Source organism: Actinia tenebrosa, unplaced genomic scaffold (genome assembly GCF_029948245.1).
Source record: "Actinia tenebrosa isolate PJP-AT-01 unplaced genomic scaffold, QUT_ActTen_1.0 PGA_scaffold6__47_contigs__length_16458017, whole genome shotgun sequence".
NCBI lineage: Eukaryota > Metazoa > Cnidaria > Anthozoa > Actiniaria > Actiniidae > Actinia > Actinia tenebrosa.
Window position 1 is genome coordinate 4,937,979 of NW_028292583.1, and position 20,171 is coordinate 4,958,149.

Here is a 20,171-nt window from a genome sequence, read left to right on the forward strand (position 1 = left end):
CCTTTTCCTACTGCTGTTTAATAACCCTTCCGGTGACGTTAGTACTCAAGTAAACCTATTTTTAAAGTTGCTGAGTGTCATCCAAATATTAACAGAGACCACTTTCTTTCTTTCTTTCTTTTTTTTTTTTTCTTTTTTTCTTTTTTTCTTTTTTCTTTTTTTCTTTCTTTTTCCTTCTTTCTTTCTTCCCCCTCCCCCCCCCAGTTTCTTGCTTCGATACCCAGCCAAGTTTGGAATCCAATAAAACCCGCCAATGCAAACTAATTTACTCATTTTCGTTTCCTCATCAACAACATCCTTTAATCCGAATAAATCTATTACCATAATTAAGAATATATTGGCTACACACTGCTTTATTGTCTAAGAAACCAGATTAAAAATACTGTGGTCTTATGTGCAGAGCTTTACACTTTTTAAACTCTTACAAGTTGTCTAGTAAATTTTAGAGTAGCTCGTCCGTCAGAGCATATTTATGACTTTACCAAAATAAGTTCACTCACTTTTGAGTTATTCCACTGCCGAATAGACACAGACAAAATTTTCAGCAATCGGTGCTGTTCCATGCTGTATATCAAAAACATATTTAGCTTGTCAGACGTAGCAACAGTAACTAGGGAGGTACTGAATAATGAATGTAGGATCCGTGTATTGTGTCGTCTACCAAATTTCTGGTCATAAATAAAATAACAAGAGGAATCTATCATTTCTACATGAAACATTCGTACTAAATATTTAAAAATATGATGCAGTATGGCTGAACTAATGCGAAAACTAGGCGGTTACTATGAAATTCCGGGCTCATATTTCATTTTCTGACGGTGACGATCTTAGTTAACTTATTTTCGATTGAGATGTTAATTTGCAGAGGAAATAAACTGTATATTGGATTTTGAGTTTTGATCTTTTAATAATGATTCGATTGTTGTCGAGTTTCGGTGTTGAACCAGAGTCTTTTAGGCCAGGTGTATTTTATTTGAGCTTCGAATTTCAATTTGAAAAAAAAAGTGAGCTAGATTTTGGTGTAAAATCAATAAACAATTGAAAAGTTAAGTACTGACTAAAGCGTTCAAATAAGCAGAAAGAATGACTGTTAATTTTAAGTTTATCTTTACAACCAAAGCTATTTAATTTTGCCTAAGCAAAAGGGAAAAACCGTTCTAACGCCTTTACGAAAGGTTTTGCTACAGAACAAATAAATGAATGGGTTGACAGCGCTGTTCAAATGAGCGACCAGAATGACTGTGAATCTGAAATTTACCTGTGAACAAGGAAAATCAAAATGCCATTTGAAACATAACATAAACGCGAACACGAAAAACGGCGTCCAGCAAACAAAGAAGACTACGACGAAAAGCAAAGCCATTAAAGTGACTGTTCGGTTCCTTTCTTGTCGTCGTCTTCTCCTCTGTGAACCGGTTCGTCCAGGCATTTTAAGACGCCTCAGTTTATTGACTATCGCTGAGTAGAGAACAACGATGACTAAGAAAGGAATAGCGTATACGACTGTAAAGATAGAAACAAGATAGATGACGGGGATGATTCTCTTCCACTTAATATTAGAACCCCACTGAGTCATGCAGTAGTTTCTTCCAGCAATAGTTTCAACTTTGAAGACTATCAGGTAAGGAATATGAATAAGAATCGCCAGTATCCATGTTATCGCGATGATGTTTCGACGCGTCTTGGCTGCGCTCAGAAAACTCTTCCGTTCAGCATGAACGACTGAGAAAAAACGTTCAAGAGCGATGACAACCAAACTTTCTATAGAAACGGCCGTCGAGACGTCCTGCAGAAAGGTAGCCATCTTGCACGTTAGAGAACCGAAGGTACCGTTCATGATCCAAGTGAATGGGCCGTTAAAGATCTCTCCAATGACGCGGGGTAGAGCGAACACGGGGAATATCAAATCTGATACCGCCATATTTACGATAAAATAGAAGACAACAGAGCGGATATCTCGACTTCTACGGAAGACAACCAGTACTAGAGTATTACCAAAGAGTGCGGTCAACGAAATGGTGGTATATGCCACGGTCTTCACGATCATGGAGGAAGAAACACCTTCGCTCTTGTCCAACGAACACATCATGGCGGTGATGTTGACTGTGTTATTAAAAAAAGCCATATAAGAAAATTGACCTCTGCCTTTACGGTAAATAATAAATTTCGTTCAAGTGCTACTTCTAAGTTTTCTGGCTTAAGTCTTTGTCTTCAGCTTTAAAATAATCAAAAACAATTTTCGCTGCTTTGCAAATTTTTTCCCCCAGACTTGTAGACGGGTACTCAGAGTCCTTAGAGTCAGGTTTCCCGGCGCGATAGTGTTTACTTTTTCACGAATCGTTTCTTTTTGTACTGGTTTTATTTTGACTGAGTCGGTCTGTAAAAGACAATACTAGGCAAATTGACTAATAAGTATTTATATGTTATCTACTGATTCGCCACGACTAACTAACTGTAAGTTGTCAAATTTATACAGTGCTTTAAATCATCCCTTTCGGCGATAATAATTATCAGAAGAAATAGATCGAGACGTAATAACGGCTCCTGCTGTTATCGAGTTCTTGGCCGCAGCTTATCTGACCGAGGATACGGGCCGTGTCCGTGTAAATGAATCAACAAAGGTGATAATGCACACCACAATCTCACCACAATAGTACCACTGATGTCAGCTTACTTACATATAGCTCTGCGATATCAGCACTGGATAAGATATGACGTATTGTCTTCTACGCAGTATGTTTGTTTCTTTGTTTGTTTGGTCATATAGTTCTTCATGAAAATAATCGATCCGAAAGACGAAGCCGAAAACGATCGTGAGATTTGAAAAATCCAGTTTTAGGGTTTTTATTTTGACCTAGCTAAAGTACTAGACTAAGTGCGGAAATAGTTTAAACGAACCTGGGTAAATCTAGCACATTATATTATTTTAATTGACTTTTGGCATAATAGAGAGTAGTTCATGAAAGAGTTCTAAATGCGCGCGCATTTTCTTTGGTTCGTCATCAAGGTCATCAACACGCAGGTATTTACCAGCTTCAGAATGATTTTTTTTTGTCAGTTAGAACGTCCTTACATTTGATTTTGAAAAGCAACGCTGAAGAGTTTGGTCATCTACTAACTGAAGTAGTTGATATAAATATACCAAAATCTAAAACCGCGATTTTTATGGCCATTTAGTGCTTTAAGTTTGTGTCATAGCATTGAATCAAGCCGGATTTTGATACTGGGCTTTCAGTCCTAATCTTATTAACTACGGGCGGATTTTCTTGCCCCTCAGTAACTTCTTGTATTTGATATGATTGCAAATAAACCTTGTTTAATAATTATGCATTTTGATCGATGTTTATAATAACCCACTTTCTCACATAAAAGGATCAACGCATTTGTGGCTTAAGAGGGCGCGAGGGGCAGCTCAACTAACCGATCTACTAGCTTGTTGTTCGATCAAAACTGTATGGGTACTTCAGAAAATATCTGTTATGAAAGAACGTCTTTTTGTTCGTTATCCCCGAATGACTTTACAACACGAAGAAAGTCAACTTAGATAAAAATCAACCGTTCAGTTAAATCAGACAACTATTTTTTGTGTCTTGAGTTTTAGGTATCTGATCTTAGTGAAGATATCTGTCGGTTGTGAAAGAAGCTCGTTTAGTTTGTTATACGCCATTGACGAAGAAAAGTCAAAACTTAGATAAAAATCAACCAGCTCAGAAAAAAATGAGCCCCAGGTGGGACTCGACTCAATATAAATAGGGATAATAAGGAGTATTTGTCTCTCAAGGCCTCATTTCAAATGCAAGCTATACTATTTCTTTGATTTTACAGCGAGCAATGTCGTACGAATGTTAACTTACCGCAGGAGAGGGAAGTCATGGAGTGAGTATAACTTAGTTTATAAAATAAAACTGGAAATATCAGTCTAATGAAACCGTGTGAGAATGAAAAATGCCGCGATATGTTGACCAGAATACGCACCTACTTTTTCGATTCACGCAGTAACTTAAACACAGGCTTGTCTGGGCAGCTACCTCACCCCCCCCCCCCCCCCATCCCCCTCCCTCTCTCTCTCTCTTTCCTTCTTTCGCCGTTCGTTCTTTCGCCGTTCGTTTGTTCGTTAATTCATTCATTCATTTCTGCCTTCAATTCTTTCATTCGTTCATTCATAGTTTTTCTTTCTTGATAAATTTCAGTTTTAACAACATGTAATTGATAAGCATACTTGCTCAAATAGTGATTGACCGGGGCTAGCTTGCGTGGACGACTCCAGTACTGAAGACGACGTAAACGTCTAATATTCTAGTCACCAAGCCTCAGATTCAATTTTGTTTACTTCAGCACCTAACCACGCGTCCAATAAGACCGAACCTTTTTTTTCGTTCTTACTTATATGGGCCTTGTATGGGGTCTTTTCGTGGTTCTTGAATGTTGGTCTTGCGTTGGTCCTCTTTGACTGCCTCAGACGCACCGCCAGGTATAAGAAAAAGATAAAGCAGACTGTTAGATTAAAGTAATTGATCATAAGAAGTTACGATGCTAAAGGAAAACCGATAGCGGTTCTTTTTTTTTGTAATTTTAAATGCGTGCTGTCAAACGATTAGTGGCGCTAGATCATTCGCGAATCGTCTAAATGAACCAAGAGACATGCAATGGCAGCTGCGCAGACCTATTATTATTATTTTGTCAGTTCTAATGTTTCCTAATTAAAGGTCGGTATTTTGGATATCGATTTCAGTACAATAAAAAAAGGGGTTTTACGAAGCATTACTAAAGTATAAGTTACTGGGTTTTTAGTTAATTAGGGAGATATCAAACCCATTTTCTGAATTGTCGTATGGATGGATGGGGAGGGAGGGAGGGAGGGATGAGGGAGGGAGGGAGGGATGAGGGAGGGAAGGATGGAGAGAGGGAGGGAGGGAGGGATGAGGGAGGGACGGATGGATGGATGGATGGATGGATGGATGGATGGATGGATGGATGGATGGATGGATGGATGGATGGATGGATGGATGGATGGATACAGTTCTTCCTTCCGCTATCCACGTTAAGAACATCCGATGACAAACAAACCTCTATGAATTACATTTCCCCCCCCCAAAGATTATCCATAAAGGTGAAAACACTTTTCCTCGATAGACATCGGAAATGTATTCCAGTTGTTTTTTCTTTTCTTTTTAGTGCCAATATTTTACAACTGCAACCCAAGTCATATTGATAGAGGATATTGAGTATTATGCGATAAGCCGGCTCAAGTACACACGTCATGCAGTGTCACTCCACTTCCGTGTTTCTTGAGAGCGTGAGAGAGTCCTTTGTGAAAACACGAAATCGTCAGCCGTTAGTGAATGAAAGCACTCTTACGAAAACCCCTATATTTGTATTCCAATTGCTAATCCATCAAACGCGATCAATACTAATGATTATAAAAACTAAAGAGATGGTTTTAAAATGCTGGCGGATTTCAGTCGGACTGACAGTCATGCTTTTGGCGTTTGACGTTCAACGATCAGTCACTGACATTTATTTAAGTTGTTCATTGATTCATAGACTGTAAATATTTGTTTAATACTATATATATTTATATTTGACAAAGCGTACGTCGTCTGGGCTTTGAGCGAAAGTGTCTTTGACAAGTTGTTCACATGCTTCCTGTGTTTCTAGTGGGACTTGATCATGAGCTACTAGGACAACTGGGACAAAACTGTAGCATATAGCATGGCTTATTTACCTAACAATAGCCATCAAAACCTTTAATTACCACTAAATCTTCACATCAAACAAAACATTATACTCTAAGTCAAGACCAAAGTGAGTTTGAGTCAGTCTAGATAGCCAGTCTTAATTCATGTAAATTGATAAACTTTGATCAAAACGTGTCTCATATCAAACATTGAGTGTCGTATTTCCCTGTGTCTGTTGTCTGCGGGCAGACCCACGAGTTAGCATCGTCCCCGTATCCTTCCTCGATTTTCCAATGTTTTTTTTTTACTTGTCTTTTTTTTATTTTTTTCTTCTTCAAAAATGTTCATGTCGAATTCGCTATAAAACGACGGCCTTCTTGTTTGCCGCTTTTCCGCACAATCCAAATATGGAATTGATCATACCATATATGGAGTGAGCTTTCTCTACTCCAACTTCGACACTAACATATAGAGTAAATCTTGGTATGACTAACGTCTGTAGAAATGGTATATCGGAATAGCCTTAAATTTTCCTTTTCCATCCCACATCCATTGTTTGGGAATAGCTTTGAGATTTTCTTAAAATACGCATTTTTATGCTTCTCGGTTTTCCATGCCTGTTAGAAACAATCAATCTGAGGCTTATCGCCTCATGTTATCTACAGATAGTACCAGTCAGTTAAACGAATGAAGTAAAATAAAGTGTTTCAACACATAAAAGCTATTGAATTAAATTACATTAAATTAAATACTAGTATAGCATCACTAAAAGCGCGCATCGGACTACCAACGGTGAAATATATATCGCGCCGTCAGGTGACATGCGCATAAAAACATAAGCAATGATTCTCTTTCGTTAAGTGAGAACGAGTTGTTTCTGCTATTTATGAGTCTACCCAAATGTTAGCAGTAACAGTAGCAAAATACGTGCACAACTGCTTTATAAAAAGATCACATACAATACAGAATTAATATAGTATGTGGTCTTCTTACCCGCACTAGGCAATAAATAGTAATTGTACTAAATAGGTTAAATAGGTGAATCTATTATAACATAATAGAAATTACTATAAATCAACAATTATATATAGCCTTCACACATTTATTCGGGTAAAATGTCAATGTATATTCTAATACTCGATACCGAATAAAAATGTCTGTCTGCGCAAAATATCAAAAACAGATTTTCTCTGGTTACGCGCTTCTAAACATGGAGAGCAACAAGATCAAAAATTGCAGTCGTTTGCAAAATAACTATTACAATTTCACTCAAAAACAACCATTTCTGATTTTCTATGAATATAAAATATCCCTCTTATCCCCCTACCTTCACACCAATGCTTCGTTTTTATTCTAAATGCACCTGCGAGACCACAACATTACAGGGGGGGGGAGAGTTAGGCTTTTAGTTGTGACGTATTTCCTGGTCCAATGACACAAAAGATCGCTAGAATCTTGCCACTCTTCAGCGGAACAGCCTCGTATAGGCTATGTATGAGAGTGCCCCCTCCCCCCTCCCCCCTCCCCCGACCCTTTACACAGACTAATGGTTGTAAAATATGAGTTTAAATCTAAATAACGATATACGAAAATAGATGTTCTTAATTTCTAGAAAAACAACTGCAAGACGCGCGATCATTAGGTAAATGACAAACTAAATGCATACACAACAACTGAGAGGATTATTCCATTAACGTACAATCACGTCATATATATCTCACTTTACATCATTAAAAATAGGCTTTTAAGGTTTAGTACCGTCCGTCGTCGTTAACAATCATCATTATATAGTATTTCATTTGATAGGAAATAGGCTGGCGAAAGGTCGTAAATCATTATTATTCCTTTTACTTTTTACTTAAGCTTATTTTAAGAGATTTTATAAAATAAATGTTATGAATCTCGCGTTCTGATTGGTTGGATGCGCGTGCTTAATGAGAGCACACAGCATGCACGCGCCCTTTGCATTTTATAAAAGAAATAAAAAGCTTGCTTGCTGTGCTGTGTGGAGTTATAAAGCACTTGGGGATTGGCAGAACACTCGAGAAGCGTCGTGCTTCTCCTAACACTTCTCTTGTGTTCTGCCAACCCCCAAGTGCTTTATAACTGCACACAGCACGCGCGCGCGTTTTCTATTTCTTCAATAACAAACCACATGTCCTCGTTCATGCCGACTGCTTGGATGATTACAGGATCAGCGATCATTGGATGGGATCAGTGATCAGTGGTTTGGATGGGATCAGTGATCAGTGGTTTGGATGGGATCAGGGATCAGTGGTTTTGGATGGGATCAGTGATCAGTGGTTTGGATGGTATCAGTGATCAGTGGTTTGGATGGGATCAGTGATCATTGGTTTGGATGGGATCAGGGATCAGTGGTTTGGATGGGATCAGTGATCAGTGGTTTGGATGGGATCAATGATCAGTGGTTTGGATGGGATCAGGGATCAGTGGTTTGGATGGGATCAGTGATCAGTGGTTTGGATGGGATCAGTGATCATTGGTTTGGATGGGATCAGTGATCAGTGGTTTGGATGGGATCAGTGATCAGTGGTTTGGATGGGATCAGTGATCAGTGGTTTGGATGGGATCAGTGATCAGTGGTTTGAATGGGATCAGTGATCAGTGGTTTGGATGGGATCAGGGATCAGTGCTTTCCATCCAAAGCATTGATCTCACATCTAGACGAAAGGAGAGAGGTGAACTACACTATATAAATATGATTAAAGATTATCAATGCATATAAACAACAATTCTAGTTGACTTTAGAAAGTAGACGCTACTTATTATATTGCAAACATTGGTAAACATTTTTGATATATATAAAAGAGAAACCAGATAACAGAGTTAAAATATTTATATATGAAAGAATCGACTCCCAAGAGTGGCATCACATGGTCTGAAATGTGACAACAAACAACGAAAAAAAAAAGATCTATTGATATTAATTTTCTTTTAATTTTCTTTTTTTCTTTTTTCTTTTTTCCCTGGAAATTTTTCTTTTATGATGAACATGTTAAAATAGTTACATATGAAAGAATCAACTCCTCAGAGTGGCATCACTTGGTCTGCACATTGGGACAACAAACAACGAATTAGGTAAAGAGGTCTATTAATATTAAACTGCTTTTAACGCACAGAATTCCCCTTAGACTTCAATACAGGAGTGATTGACGTGATACACATAAAAGCATGCAAAAAGACATATTAATTGGGTCTGAGAAACCTAGAAGTATGGGAAACTATGGTACACCGTTACGTTACGGAATTGATGTTATCTGCCAATAATTAGTGAGGTTACTTAATGCCAAGATTGTTACAATCCGGAAGAAAGTATCAAAATTGGTACAGAGTGTTCTGATGTCACTTGAAACAAATTCAGAAGGGGTGCCAGTGAATTCCAAATCAGGGAGGGATAAATTCGTCTTGGATGGGGAGGGGTGGGTCATATATGCATATGTCTTCCATAGCATTCTTTGTTACTACCCTTCAGAAATACGACTGAAAATACCCCCCTGACAGCAGATGTCGTGGGACCCCTTCTAAATATGATCTACAGAGCCTAAGTTAACTTTGAGCCAATTTTTATGCTCTCTTCGAGTCTGTAACGATATTACCAAAAATTTACCATCTAAAAAAAACAGGAATAACATGATATTTTCCTATACATCTCCTGGCATGTGTTATGAAATACCACCTCGATCATCTACATGGAACTATTGTCTCTTCATCTCTCAAACAAATTCGTGAAAGTTCTATCATTTATCGTACCTCTGTATTTACAGGAGGCAATTTGGCATATATTCATTTTGGTTGTTTTTAAATCAAACATCTGTGCTAATTTTCTTCTAAGCACTTCAAAAGGCGTCAAAGAGAAGTGAAAGGAGATAAATAAATATCCCATTTAACCCCATCAGTGTCATATTGCTAAAATATTATCAAGGGAAATAACACGCACATTGAGATTGTTTCTCGATATGTGCAACTACAGCGCCAACGGATAAATCTTATTTCCGATTCAAAAAAAAAATGGAGTACACGTAGAACGAAAAGAAATATAAACATATACTTAGGAATCGGAGACTGAAAAAGGGAGTCACAGCGTGAATGCACGAATGGTAGTTAAGAGTGAATGTGTAGGATGTCCGCCCTCGTGACTTGTATCAACGCAAAACGTTAAGAATTGCATAATATTTGGTCTATTACTCTTCTGCTCATAACTCCTCTATCTTATGAACCCGCTTTTTTTATTTTTAAATATTGTTTCCGCCCTCTGTTATTTACTGATTTGGGTTCTTAACGTCCGCGCTTAATTTGATACGTCTTTGCGTAGTGAAGGTACGCACCTATTCAATAAACGTTGTCGGTTAGAGATCTAAAATCTGAGGGCAATGCGCTTTCAACTTTAATATTCACAGCCGAGCAACGTATTCTCTTAAATTGGAATATGAGGCATGACCTTTGAGTTAGAAATGTAGGTTTTCGTGTTTTAGCCAGAATACATAAAAGCACAATAATTTCTTGTTTAGTCCTCTCACATTGCCCACCTCAGATTACCGACCACCCACCTCAGATTTCCGACCACCCACCTCAGATTTCCGACCACCCACCTCAGATTTCCGACCACCCACCTCAGATTACCGACCACCCACCTCAGATTACCGACCACCCACCTCAGATTTCCGACCACCCACCTCAGATTTCCGACCACCCACCTCAGATTTCCGACCACCCACCTCAGTTTTCCGACCAACAACGTTTTTAAAAATAGGTATAAGGCAGAAAGAACATTAGCAGGAAAAAGGCGCTAACAATGAATTTGAGAAGAAACCATGGTAACCGACCGCTGATCAACAATCGTTAGTCATGCAAAGTCTTTCCTCAAGAACTTTTAGTATATCCTTTGAGTTGGCTAATTTTTTATATGATTTTGTTTGGTCATGGTCACATTGTCCAGCGCCTTGAAATATAGATTTGCGCGCTTTGTAATTATTATTATTATTATTATTCAATAATAATGCAGAGTTTTTATATAGCGCATTTCACAATTGTATATCAATGCGCTTTAGATTTTTCTTAAAAAACAAGTTTATCTCATCTTCTGTGGACAAAAAAGGAAAAGGGTTTTTTGAAGGATTGGTTGATGTTCTTTTAAAACATAGTCTAGTAGTTGTTTGCTGTAAGTTCACGAAGGGTCACTGTTCGACTACACCAACCAAGGTCACCCAGACAAATTTTCATACAAATTAGCCAATCACGAGTGAGTATTTAAACAATGAAATCGGTACAAATTTTCGCATTCTCCTTTTTAAAATCATATATATATTACTTTATACGAGTGTGTGTATGATAAGAAGTGAACAAGAAACAGTTTAAAACTCAGAAGTCACTTATTCATCTGTTATGTGGCGTTAAAAATGTGAGTCGTGAATTCTATTTGAAATTTGTTTGGGTGGCTTTGGTTGATGTAGTCGCAGTGTAAGAGACTCAGCTGTCTCACTGTTTTCTGTTCAATGCTTCTCTGTTCTCTGAATCTTCCTGAGTTCGAAATTCGAAAGACATCTTAGTGTGTGTACCAGGTGCACAAGGGTGCACAAGGATTGACACAAATTGAATTGCTGTTTGATGCGCAATGAGTTAAATAGGGTCGAAAAGTGGCGCATAGGAAAGCAATTATTTTGAATTGAATTGAACTCTGCGGGTCACACCTAGTTGGAGCCGTGCTCTGTTGCTGTGAGCCTTTCGTTATTAAAATAAAAATAAAAATAAACTACAATCGTTACCAAAATTACTTGACATGATATGTTCACACAAAAATGACGATTTCTGGGGGTTTTTTTTAATGAATAAACCCATTCCCCCGCCCCTCTCCCTACTCCTCCATACGTAAATGTTGCTATGAAATGAAAGTGCTTCAGTCGTGGGCCTTTCACATGCGCCCACAAAACTGAGTATGTATTAGTGCATTTTAAACTGTAGCTCACAATATTTGAATCTAGACTGTAGCACTTCAAGTGCCAAGAAGCAAGGATATCAAGTAAAGTGTAGCTTAATGAACAGACTTTTTCTATAATTTATCAGTTACACAATAAAACCATTAGACATTTTTAACGTGGGTGTACTAGATGTTTCCCCATTTCAGCACGTACGCGTGTCATTCCCTAGAGTACCATTTCTTTGATTTCTTTGTTTAACGGTTGTGCACGAGAAGACACATGAATATGGATAAAACTCAAACCCAAAGAATCATATTCCCAAAAGAATAATGATGAAAGGTAAATTATACACCGTGAAAAGATGAAAAAACTTACTGACGTTTCGGACGCTAGTCCTTCGTCGGAGTAAAAGAGAAAGAGTTATAGTTGAGTATTATAGTCAAATAGACACTTCTTTCTCTTTTACTCCGACGAAGGACTAGCGTCCGAAACGTCAGTAAGTTTTTTCATCTTTTCACGGTGTATAATTTACCTTTTCATCATTACTGTTTCATTAGAAACAGCGACGCAGCTCACACTAGTTTTTAGCCAGTTATATCTTCCCAAAAGAATGACATGTGGTCTGAAATGGGGAAACATTACGCTCAAGTAGGATGATTACGTCGAGGTAAAATAGTCTATAAAGCAAATTATGATGTATACTTTAAGTTTTTCCCCTATCAGGCCCGTCAGCTAGGATTTTTGTTGGGGGGGGGGGGGTGCTAATTTACAAAAAGTGGGGGGGGGGGGGGTTGCGAACGCACCCCCTGCACCCCCCTAGCTACGGGCCTGCCTATTGTCTTGTTCACTTTATGAAATAAAACCATGTTCCTTCATTAAGGCGCGTGCGTTTACTGATGCGAACCCTTGTTGTCTTTGATTAATTATCCAGTAAGTTTTTTTGGTCTAATAACAAAAATAAATTAAAGCGTACAATTTCGGTCTTTTAGCACTAAATAGCACTAATTTAAGAAAATATAACAATAGAAAACTAAAGAAAATAAAACGATAGAATTGGCATAATTAAAAAGCAATTTAGTATAGTGATCGCTCTTCCTCAGACAGTGAACGGTTTCTTGTTGTAGTGTTGAGTATTATAGTCAAATAGACACAAAAGAATTAATGGAAATACTGACTCATTCATTGTAAGTGGTTCATTTTGTTTGCTTACTTAGCACATATATGGTTATTTATTGTTCTCTATGTAGTATAGATAAAGCTATTAGCAGCCCAAAATTATTAAAACATTTCATAGTTTCGTATCGCGCTGCCGCAAAAAGATCACCGAGGCTCTCAGACCTCTCAGTTTAAGAAAAATGAAGTTAAATTAATTGGCTTATGTGTAGCAGAAATTCTGGATTCATGATATAAAATTAGTTCTTAGTTTCACGAGGAACAAATATAATAATATATACGTTAAGTGTATTCTACCTCGAGTGTATAAGCAGATTAAGAAATCTGCCTCAGTTGGGTTCTCGAGGGACTCGAACCACTGACCATTTCATAAATATAATGATTTATAGAAATAATCAACGGACGTCAGCAGCAATTTAGTCTCTTTGGCTTCACCCTCGCAGTTGGAAATTCCTTTTGATCTTCAAATCAAGGTGAATTGGACGAACGACTAGCCACTTGAATACATAATTAAGGCCCCATGCATAATCTAAAAGGTTTCTTGTGGGTTGGCAATTTTGAAAAATGTTATTATGATGACAGCCATTCACCGCTTAAAACCAATTGAAACATCTTTCTAGCTTCGATAAAACGACTGGTACCGCCGGCAAAAGCACCGTCTAAAATAGTACACAGTCAAGCTCCTGATCCATCTCTGACGTGTTACTTTCCACCAAGTGAACCTTTCAATCATCAAATGGCAACTGTAAATTTCTCTAATTGCTCATGGAATGCCACAAGGTCTGGCAATTGTTCCCTTTTGTATCCAAATCTAGACAATTGGCCTTTTCCCCAGTCTTTGGCCTCAAGAGTAGGGAAGATGTGCGCTTATATTATAGTGGCAGTACTGGCTCTTCTGGGAAACGGTTTTGTCATAGTGATCATTTCCCGCAACAAGCACCTGAGGAAAGCGATCAACTACTTCATCCTAAACATGGCCATTTCAGACCTCGTCACCCCGCTGATTATAATCCCCATTCAACTATATCCCCTTACTGTTGAGCACAAAAAGGGAGTTCAATTAGTATGGCCTTTCGATGGCGATTTTGGGAGTTTCCTTTGTAAACTTTCCATGTTTCTTGCAGACTCATCTCCAGTGGTGTCCATAATGAGTCTCGTGTTCATGACTGTTGATAGATTTTACGCCGTGGTTTTTCCACTCAAGGCACAGCGCGTCAGCCACAAGATTCGCTTAACGTTTCTGACCATCTCTTGGATCGTGGGATTTGGATTTTTCTCACCGCATTTCCAAGTTGTTCATGTCGTCAAGATCGAAGATCACTTCTACTGTCAACTTTCTTTTGCTCCTACATTCAATCATACAAAAAGCATGCACATATTTTTTACTACTGCTTGTGTTCTCTTCACAATCATTCCCTTTATACTACTTACAGTTATGTATTCAGTAATGCTTCTAAGCCTCAAGAAAGAGACTATCGCTCACACGCGAAACGTTTCGTCGCGACGACAAAAGAATAATCGAAAGATTGTCTTTATGGCACTTGTTATCGTGTTAGTCTTTGCAGTTTGCTGGGGCCCTTACAATGGATTCATTTTCGTTATTACGATAGTCTGGAGATGGAAACTACCCCGTAACCTAGCCGACAAAGATCTTACAACCTTTAGTTTTGTTACTCATTTTCTAACATGCACAAATGCAGCCCTTAACCCTTGTATATATTTCATATTTATCCAAAGTTATCGCTCCGCGCTTAAGAATCTCTTTTGCAAGGAGCCAAAAGATAGTCCAAAAAGTATTCTAAGTCTTAATGACAGCAACCAATGGCAGGGAAAAGTGACGAAAAGATTGCTTACAACTGCATCGAACACAAGGCCAATTTCGGGCTTGAAAAAAAACTCAATTGCAGGAAGTGAAATGGGAAGTTTTGTTTAAATTTATGACTTGTATCAACAGGCAAGTTTAATCGTTTTCCAAGGACTATAATCATGTATTGCCCTGAAGGCAACGAGCAAAATTGTAAGCGGAGCTCTAACTCATCTTTGATGCACCGACAAACACTAAACGTACCATCGAAAAAAATTTCAGTTATCAACAATTGATGAACCGTAGTAAAAAGATAAGAAATTAAATGGTTCCAGATGTTTTAAAATTATATTTTAAAAACTGCTTACATGATTGCTTTTTAGAGTTAACGGACTGAATAAAATGTTGGGTAAAACTTTCTTGTTTATCACATCAGTAAATAGAATTTGTCAGCTCTCTCGCTTGATCCACCCTGAAACTTCACACATTAAATTCCAATTCGATCTCATATCGATTTTAAAAATCCTCTTCTTCGCTCTTTTTTCTTTTTCTACTCTTTTTTTTTTTTTTTTTTTGGTTCTTAAATCTTTTAATGAAATTTCTTCTTCGCTTTTTTTTTTTTTCTACTCGGTTTTTGTTTCTATTTTCCTTAATCCTTGCCTTTTTCGTTTTGTTTTTCATCCCTTTTTCCGGTTAAATTAAAATATCACAAACACTTGAAAGGACAGTTTTGGGGGATTATTACCGAGAGGAAGTTTTTGAGAAAAGTACTTTAGCAAACCCATCGGTTCCTATAGCTTTTAAGTGCACTTGCGGTAAGCTATAAAGATATAAGTATTTATATAAAGATAAAGCACCTAACGGAAAAACACGACACCCGAGTTAAAAAAACTGACGACTGAAGGATAATTAGCAAAGTAAATATAGAAACAACATGTCCATACATAGCGCAAAAACTGAGTCCTAAACTACAATCAACATTGGGCTTTACACTTCATAACGAATTTGTGTTTACTTCTTACGAGTGAACTAGAGACTATCGACTAATAACGGAGACATCCGATCGAAATCTCTAGTACGCTCCCTAATCCGAGCAAGCATAACGATCTACCAATGATTTCAGATCTCTTAGCTATTCTATTCGCTCAACTAAATTTCATTACCTTTTAAAGAAATTAAGGTTTTAAGTTCGTTAGATTTTTTGGATAGCAAAAATCAATAATAATATTACTAATACTAATAAATCAAAATAATAAATCGAAATCTCACTGGCTTCACGAGTCAATACGTTCTATGTAAACTAAATCTCTTGAAAAACATGTTCTAGTGCTATTTAGCTTTTTCACTCTATCTTGATCTCCAATAGACTTCTTTAGCTTGGACTTAATATTGTGCACATTACAGATCACGCGACATTCAAACAAACGCTCAAAAAATTTATTCAAATCTATTTTTCCGATTTCATTTTCACCTTTATCTAAATTGAGCTTCTTGTGAAAAAATGATTCCATATATCTCTCCCATTAATTGCCATATCGCTACCATCACGTAATCCAACTATTAACCAGTTTCATTACTAAAGCCTTAATCCTAACTACATGACGTCACTTCCTCGCAAACATATGGTTTTTGTACTTTCTCAAAGGTTTTATCATAGGCGAAAATTCATAATTGTATAAACTGAACAAAAGACTCAGTTCCTTAACGACCATTATTTTTAAATTCTCGACCAAATGCAACAAAAATAACTGCATGGATTTTTTTTTCAAAGCAACTTAATCAAAAATGGAGTCTAAGAGAAAAACACCCCGAACACCTTGGATCAATTCTCAACAGGGTCTAACAGGCTTCTCATTAACAGTTTCAATTAGTATCCCACTGGATATTTAGAAATTGGCAAGCATTTCCTCTAGAAAAAAGAAAATTAGGCAAGAAAAACTTTGTTCAATCATAATATAACTATGGTTCAATTAAGAGAAATCATTAATTTGGACTCTACGTCTGTTAGAAAATCTTGTAGATATTACTATGGCAACGAGTACTGTTAGCTCTTTGGTAAAAAAAACCTTTTGCTAATTGAAAACTGTTTGAAGCAATTAAGTATTTTTTCCAAACCTTAGGATGTAGTAGAGCATGAAACTAGTAGAGCACAAAGTTTGGAAAAATTAAAAAAATAGACAAGGTTAGAGGGTGCAAATAGACCTTGAAGATTATAATGCACTATTTTTTTTTAATTTTAGAAATAACAAACAAAAAAATGTGACGAAACAAAGAATAGAGGCATTCAGTTATACTGAGGAAGAGCAAAGCATTGGTCAAAAAACCCAGGTAATGATTTTTGTGTGTTGCAACCAAAAGTTCAAAATTCTTGCAGTCAATAGATAATATTTGTTGTAACAGAAAAGTTTAAAATGTTATCGAAGCTGTTGGAATAGTTATTTTGATGCCTTGCAAGATGTAAAAATTTCCATCGAAATATGATTTTCCCCCTGGTTTTACGATAGATAAGATATGAATGTTACCATCACAATAAATTGCTAGTACAATATTGAGAGGAACTACTTTCAATTTATCTTGCAAAGGAAGATGTCAATCCAGAAGATTTGGAGATGGGTGTACAAAGGTGCCCTGTAAAGCAGCAAGAAAATGCTGATGCATGTTGTTGCTTCTTCACAGATTGTCCTATTAACCTACCCCCCCTCCCGTGCCCACACACACTCACCCCCCCCCCCCAAACACACACACACTAACCCCACCCCCCAAACACACACACACACTTTATATAAAAATCTAATTTTAAATCTTGCTTATTTTTGAAGGTTGGATCCTTATTATATAAAAAATTAATAACTATCAAAATAATATTTTGTTGTAAAATATTTTGATTGATTTAATAAAAAATCTATTAGAAAACTTTATTTGCATTTAAATTTTAAATTTTTAAAACTTTTATAAAAAATGTAAAATAATGCAATTGCTTTTAAGGGAGTTAATGATATTTTAAAAAAAAACCAACGAAATCATTTTATTGAATGTCAAGGAAAAGGATTTGAAGAATTTAACTTATCCTAAAACTTGCTTTTGAGCCACATTCATTGATCAGTTTTAGACATGTACCTTAATTTTGAATGTACATTATTATTATTGTTATCATTACCATGACAGGTTTGTTTACACAATCACAAAATTAATTAGTTAATGTAATCACTTTCTTAAAATTTATCATCATTATTTTTAGTATAATATAAATATTGTTTTGTTTACGCAATCATAATATTTGTTATTGATAAATATAAATTCATATTTTTAAGATTTTTAGAAAACTCCCTTCATTGTCAATAACTGAAATTTATAACACCTTTAATTTTCATCTTAATAAATGCAGAGCTTTGACAGTGGATAATCATTCATCCTTGACTTATTGGTAGAGAATTCAAGTAATGCTAATGAAGATCTTTGAGGGATTTCCTGGTCTTGCCAAACACTGGAGTAGTTGTGCCGTTAACAACATGCTTTGTTACGAACTCCACAAAACATGTTTCTGGGTAGTCGCAGGGGGCATCATCAAGCTCTAGGATTACCAGTTTACTGGTTTTCTGGTTTGGAGAAAGAACACTTCCTGGGATGTACAAGGTCTGTTGGGGTCCAGCAACAGGCCAGTATCTTCCCACATTGACACCATTAACGAACACCACTCCTTTAGTCCACCAATCGAGGCGAAGGAATGTATCAAACCCCATGTCGCCAAAAGGGACTGCTGGAATTTCAGCAGTATAGAATGTAGGTGCAAACCCATTATCCATTTTTAGTGCATTGCCTGGTTTCATTTCAGTGCTTATACTTGTATTATGAACCACATTGTCCAGGGCAAGTGGATACATTTCCCAATTTGTGATCAAAACGTTATCAATGGTAACATTTCCAAGAATGCCCTTAGGATCAACCATGTGGGATCCAAAACAAACATGGCCCATGTTTTCAACTAGAATGTCAAGCTGTAGGAATTCCCCTATAGTCAGCATGGCTTGTGACTGTCCAGTTGTTCTGTTCAATGTTGCCTGCCGAATGTGCCCTACATAGACAATAGCTCTATCACGAACAAGGTCTTTAATCTCTATCATCCGTGAAGACTGAAGGAAAGCAGCAGGAATCTGACTGCGATAAAGAACAAACCCACTGTTCTGGCCAAGCTGCTCCATTGTAAGTGGAGTACTAGACTTGACTGGGCCAAGAGGAGTCAACTGTGGAAGGAAATCAAGCAATAAGCCATGTTCTTTCATTTCAACTTTACCATAAGGGTATTTTGGTGTTGCTGGAGGCATTGGTATATCAGGTATCTTCTCATGTTTTGAAATAACCTCTTTCAATGCAAACACCTTTGGGGTAGGGTCGCCAGCTTCTGACAATGGTGCGTTATAGTCATAACTTGTTGGTACGGCTTTAAACTGGGTGCTATCCATATTGCCACTGTTCCAGAACCCAAAATTAGTGCCTCCTTCAAACATGTATAAGTTTACTGAAGCATTCAATGCTAGAATTTTGTCCAGGTACTCGGCAACAAGTGTCGTGTTCTTGGTCTGGTGCTCTTCACCCCAGAAGTCAAGCCACCCAGTGTAATACTCAGAATTCACTAAGGGACCATTGCTTTGGTATTTTCGCAGAACTTTAAATGCCATTGCCGGATCAGTTTCTGGTCCAAAGTCGATAGTAGTGAACAGAGAAGGGAGTGTTCCACAATGAACAATGGAAGGGATTGCTGCATCAGTTGTGAATAGAATTACATCGTTGCTAAGGTGACTGCGAAATATCTGTTCAAGCCTTGATATGTAGTTGTGATCACAGTAAATATAATTGCCATATTCATTCTCAACTTGTACCATAATTATAGGGCCGCCGTTATTGTACAGGAAGGGCTTTATCTTAGGTAGTAAGACTCCCATCCACGATTCGACTGCTGACATATAAATTGCATCATTTACATTCCTCACAGAGATAGAAGTGTTTTTTAAAAGCCATGCTGGAAGCCCTCCAAAGTCCCACTCCGCACAAATATAAGGCCCAGCTCTCAAAATGACGGGTAAATCTAGGCTGTTAGCTAGATTGAGGAAAGCCAAAAGGTCTGCATTTCCCTCAAAATTATACTTTCCTTGAACAGGCTCGTGTAAGTTCCAAGGAACGTAAGTTTGAACAGCGTTCAAACCTGTCGCCTTCAGCTTGACAAGACGATCCTTCCAGTAATACTGTGGCACACGAAAGTAGTGCATACCACCCGAAATATACCGAAATGGCTGGCCATCTTTGACAAAACGGTTGTTGGTGTAGTCAATGTTGAAAGACCTAGCCTGGCATAATTCAGAAACGGAGAAAAAAGCTAAAACAAAGAGAGAAAGCACAACAACTTTACGAGCCATTTTCCCTTCAAAGACTGTTATGTCACATGAGAGTCACACGAAGCTGTACGTTCTTACATACTCTCTCATTGGTCAATACTCAAACAATAAATACGATATGACAAATCTTTTCATTGGTTGATTATATAATCAGCATTTTTATTTCTTTCAGGTCCTCTAATTGGTCAAA

At 37.3% G+C, this 20,171-nt stretch overlaps 2 protein-coding genes, 1 long non-coding RNA gene and 1 pseudogene across 4 annotated transcripts; 2 read left to right on the forward strand and 2 right to left on the reverse strand.

Annotated features, from left to right (window-relative positions):
- Positions 1-335: 335 nt before the first annotated feature.
- LOC116292582 (QRFP-like peptide receptor) lies at positions 336-4,523 on the reverse strand. Of its 2 annotated transcripts, none has more exons than XM_089039561.1 (2): positions 4,220-4,523; positions 336-2,103 (listed from the first exon to the last, which is right to left on the reverse strand). In XM_089039561.1, exon 2 carries the CDS (start codon positions 2,087-2,089, stop codon positions 1,121-1,123), a length of 969 nt encoding a protein of 322 aa, XP_088895687.1. In that variant the 5' UTR covers positions 2,090-2,103; positions 4,220-4,523; the 3' UTR covers positions 336-1,120. The 2 variants fall into 2 exon arrangements, with proteins under 2 accessions (XP_088895687.1, XP_031555784.2); XM_031699924.2 differs by lacking the exon at positions 4,220-4,523 and adding an exon at positions 2,679-2,884.
- Positions 4,524-12,169: 7,646 nt separating this feature from the next.
- Positions 12,170-17,341, forward strand: LOC116292587 (uncharacterized). The gene is made up of 3 exons (XR_004196683.2): positions 12,170-12,281; positions 16,832-16,919; positions 17,174-17,341. It is a non-coding gene; the product is annotated as an uncharacterized LOC116292587 (long non-coding RNA).
- Positions 13,291-14,993, forward strand: LOC116292586 (QRFP-like peptide receptor). The gene has a single exon (XM_031699928.2). The coding sequence runs from the start codon at positions 13,524-13,526 to the stop codon at positions 14,718-14,720; it is 1,197 nt and encodes a 398-aa protein (XP_031555788.1). The 5' UTR covers positions 13,291-13,523; the 3' UTR covers positions 14,721-14,993.
- A 593-nt stretch (positions 17,342-17,934) lies between the features above and the next one.
- LOC116292603 (beta-galactosidase pseudogene) lies at positions 17,935-20,035 on the reverse strand (annotated as a pseudogene).
- Between the last annotated feature and the right edge of the window lie 136 nt (positions 20,036-20,171).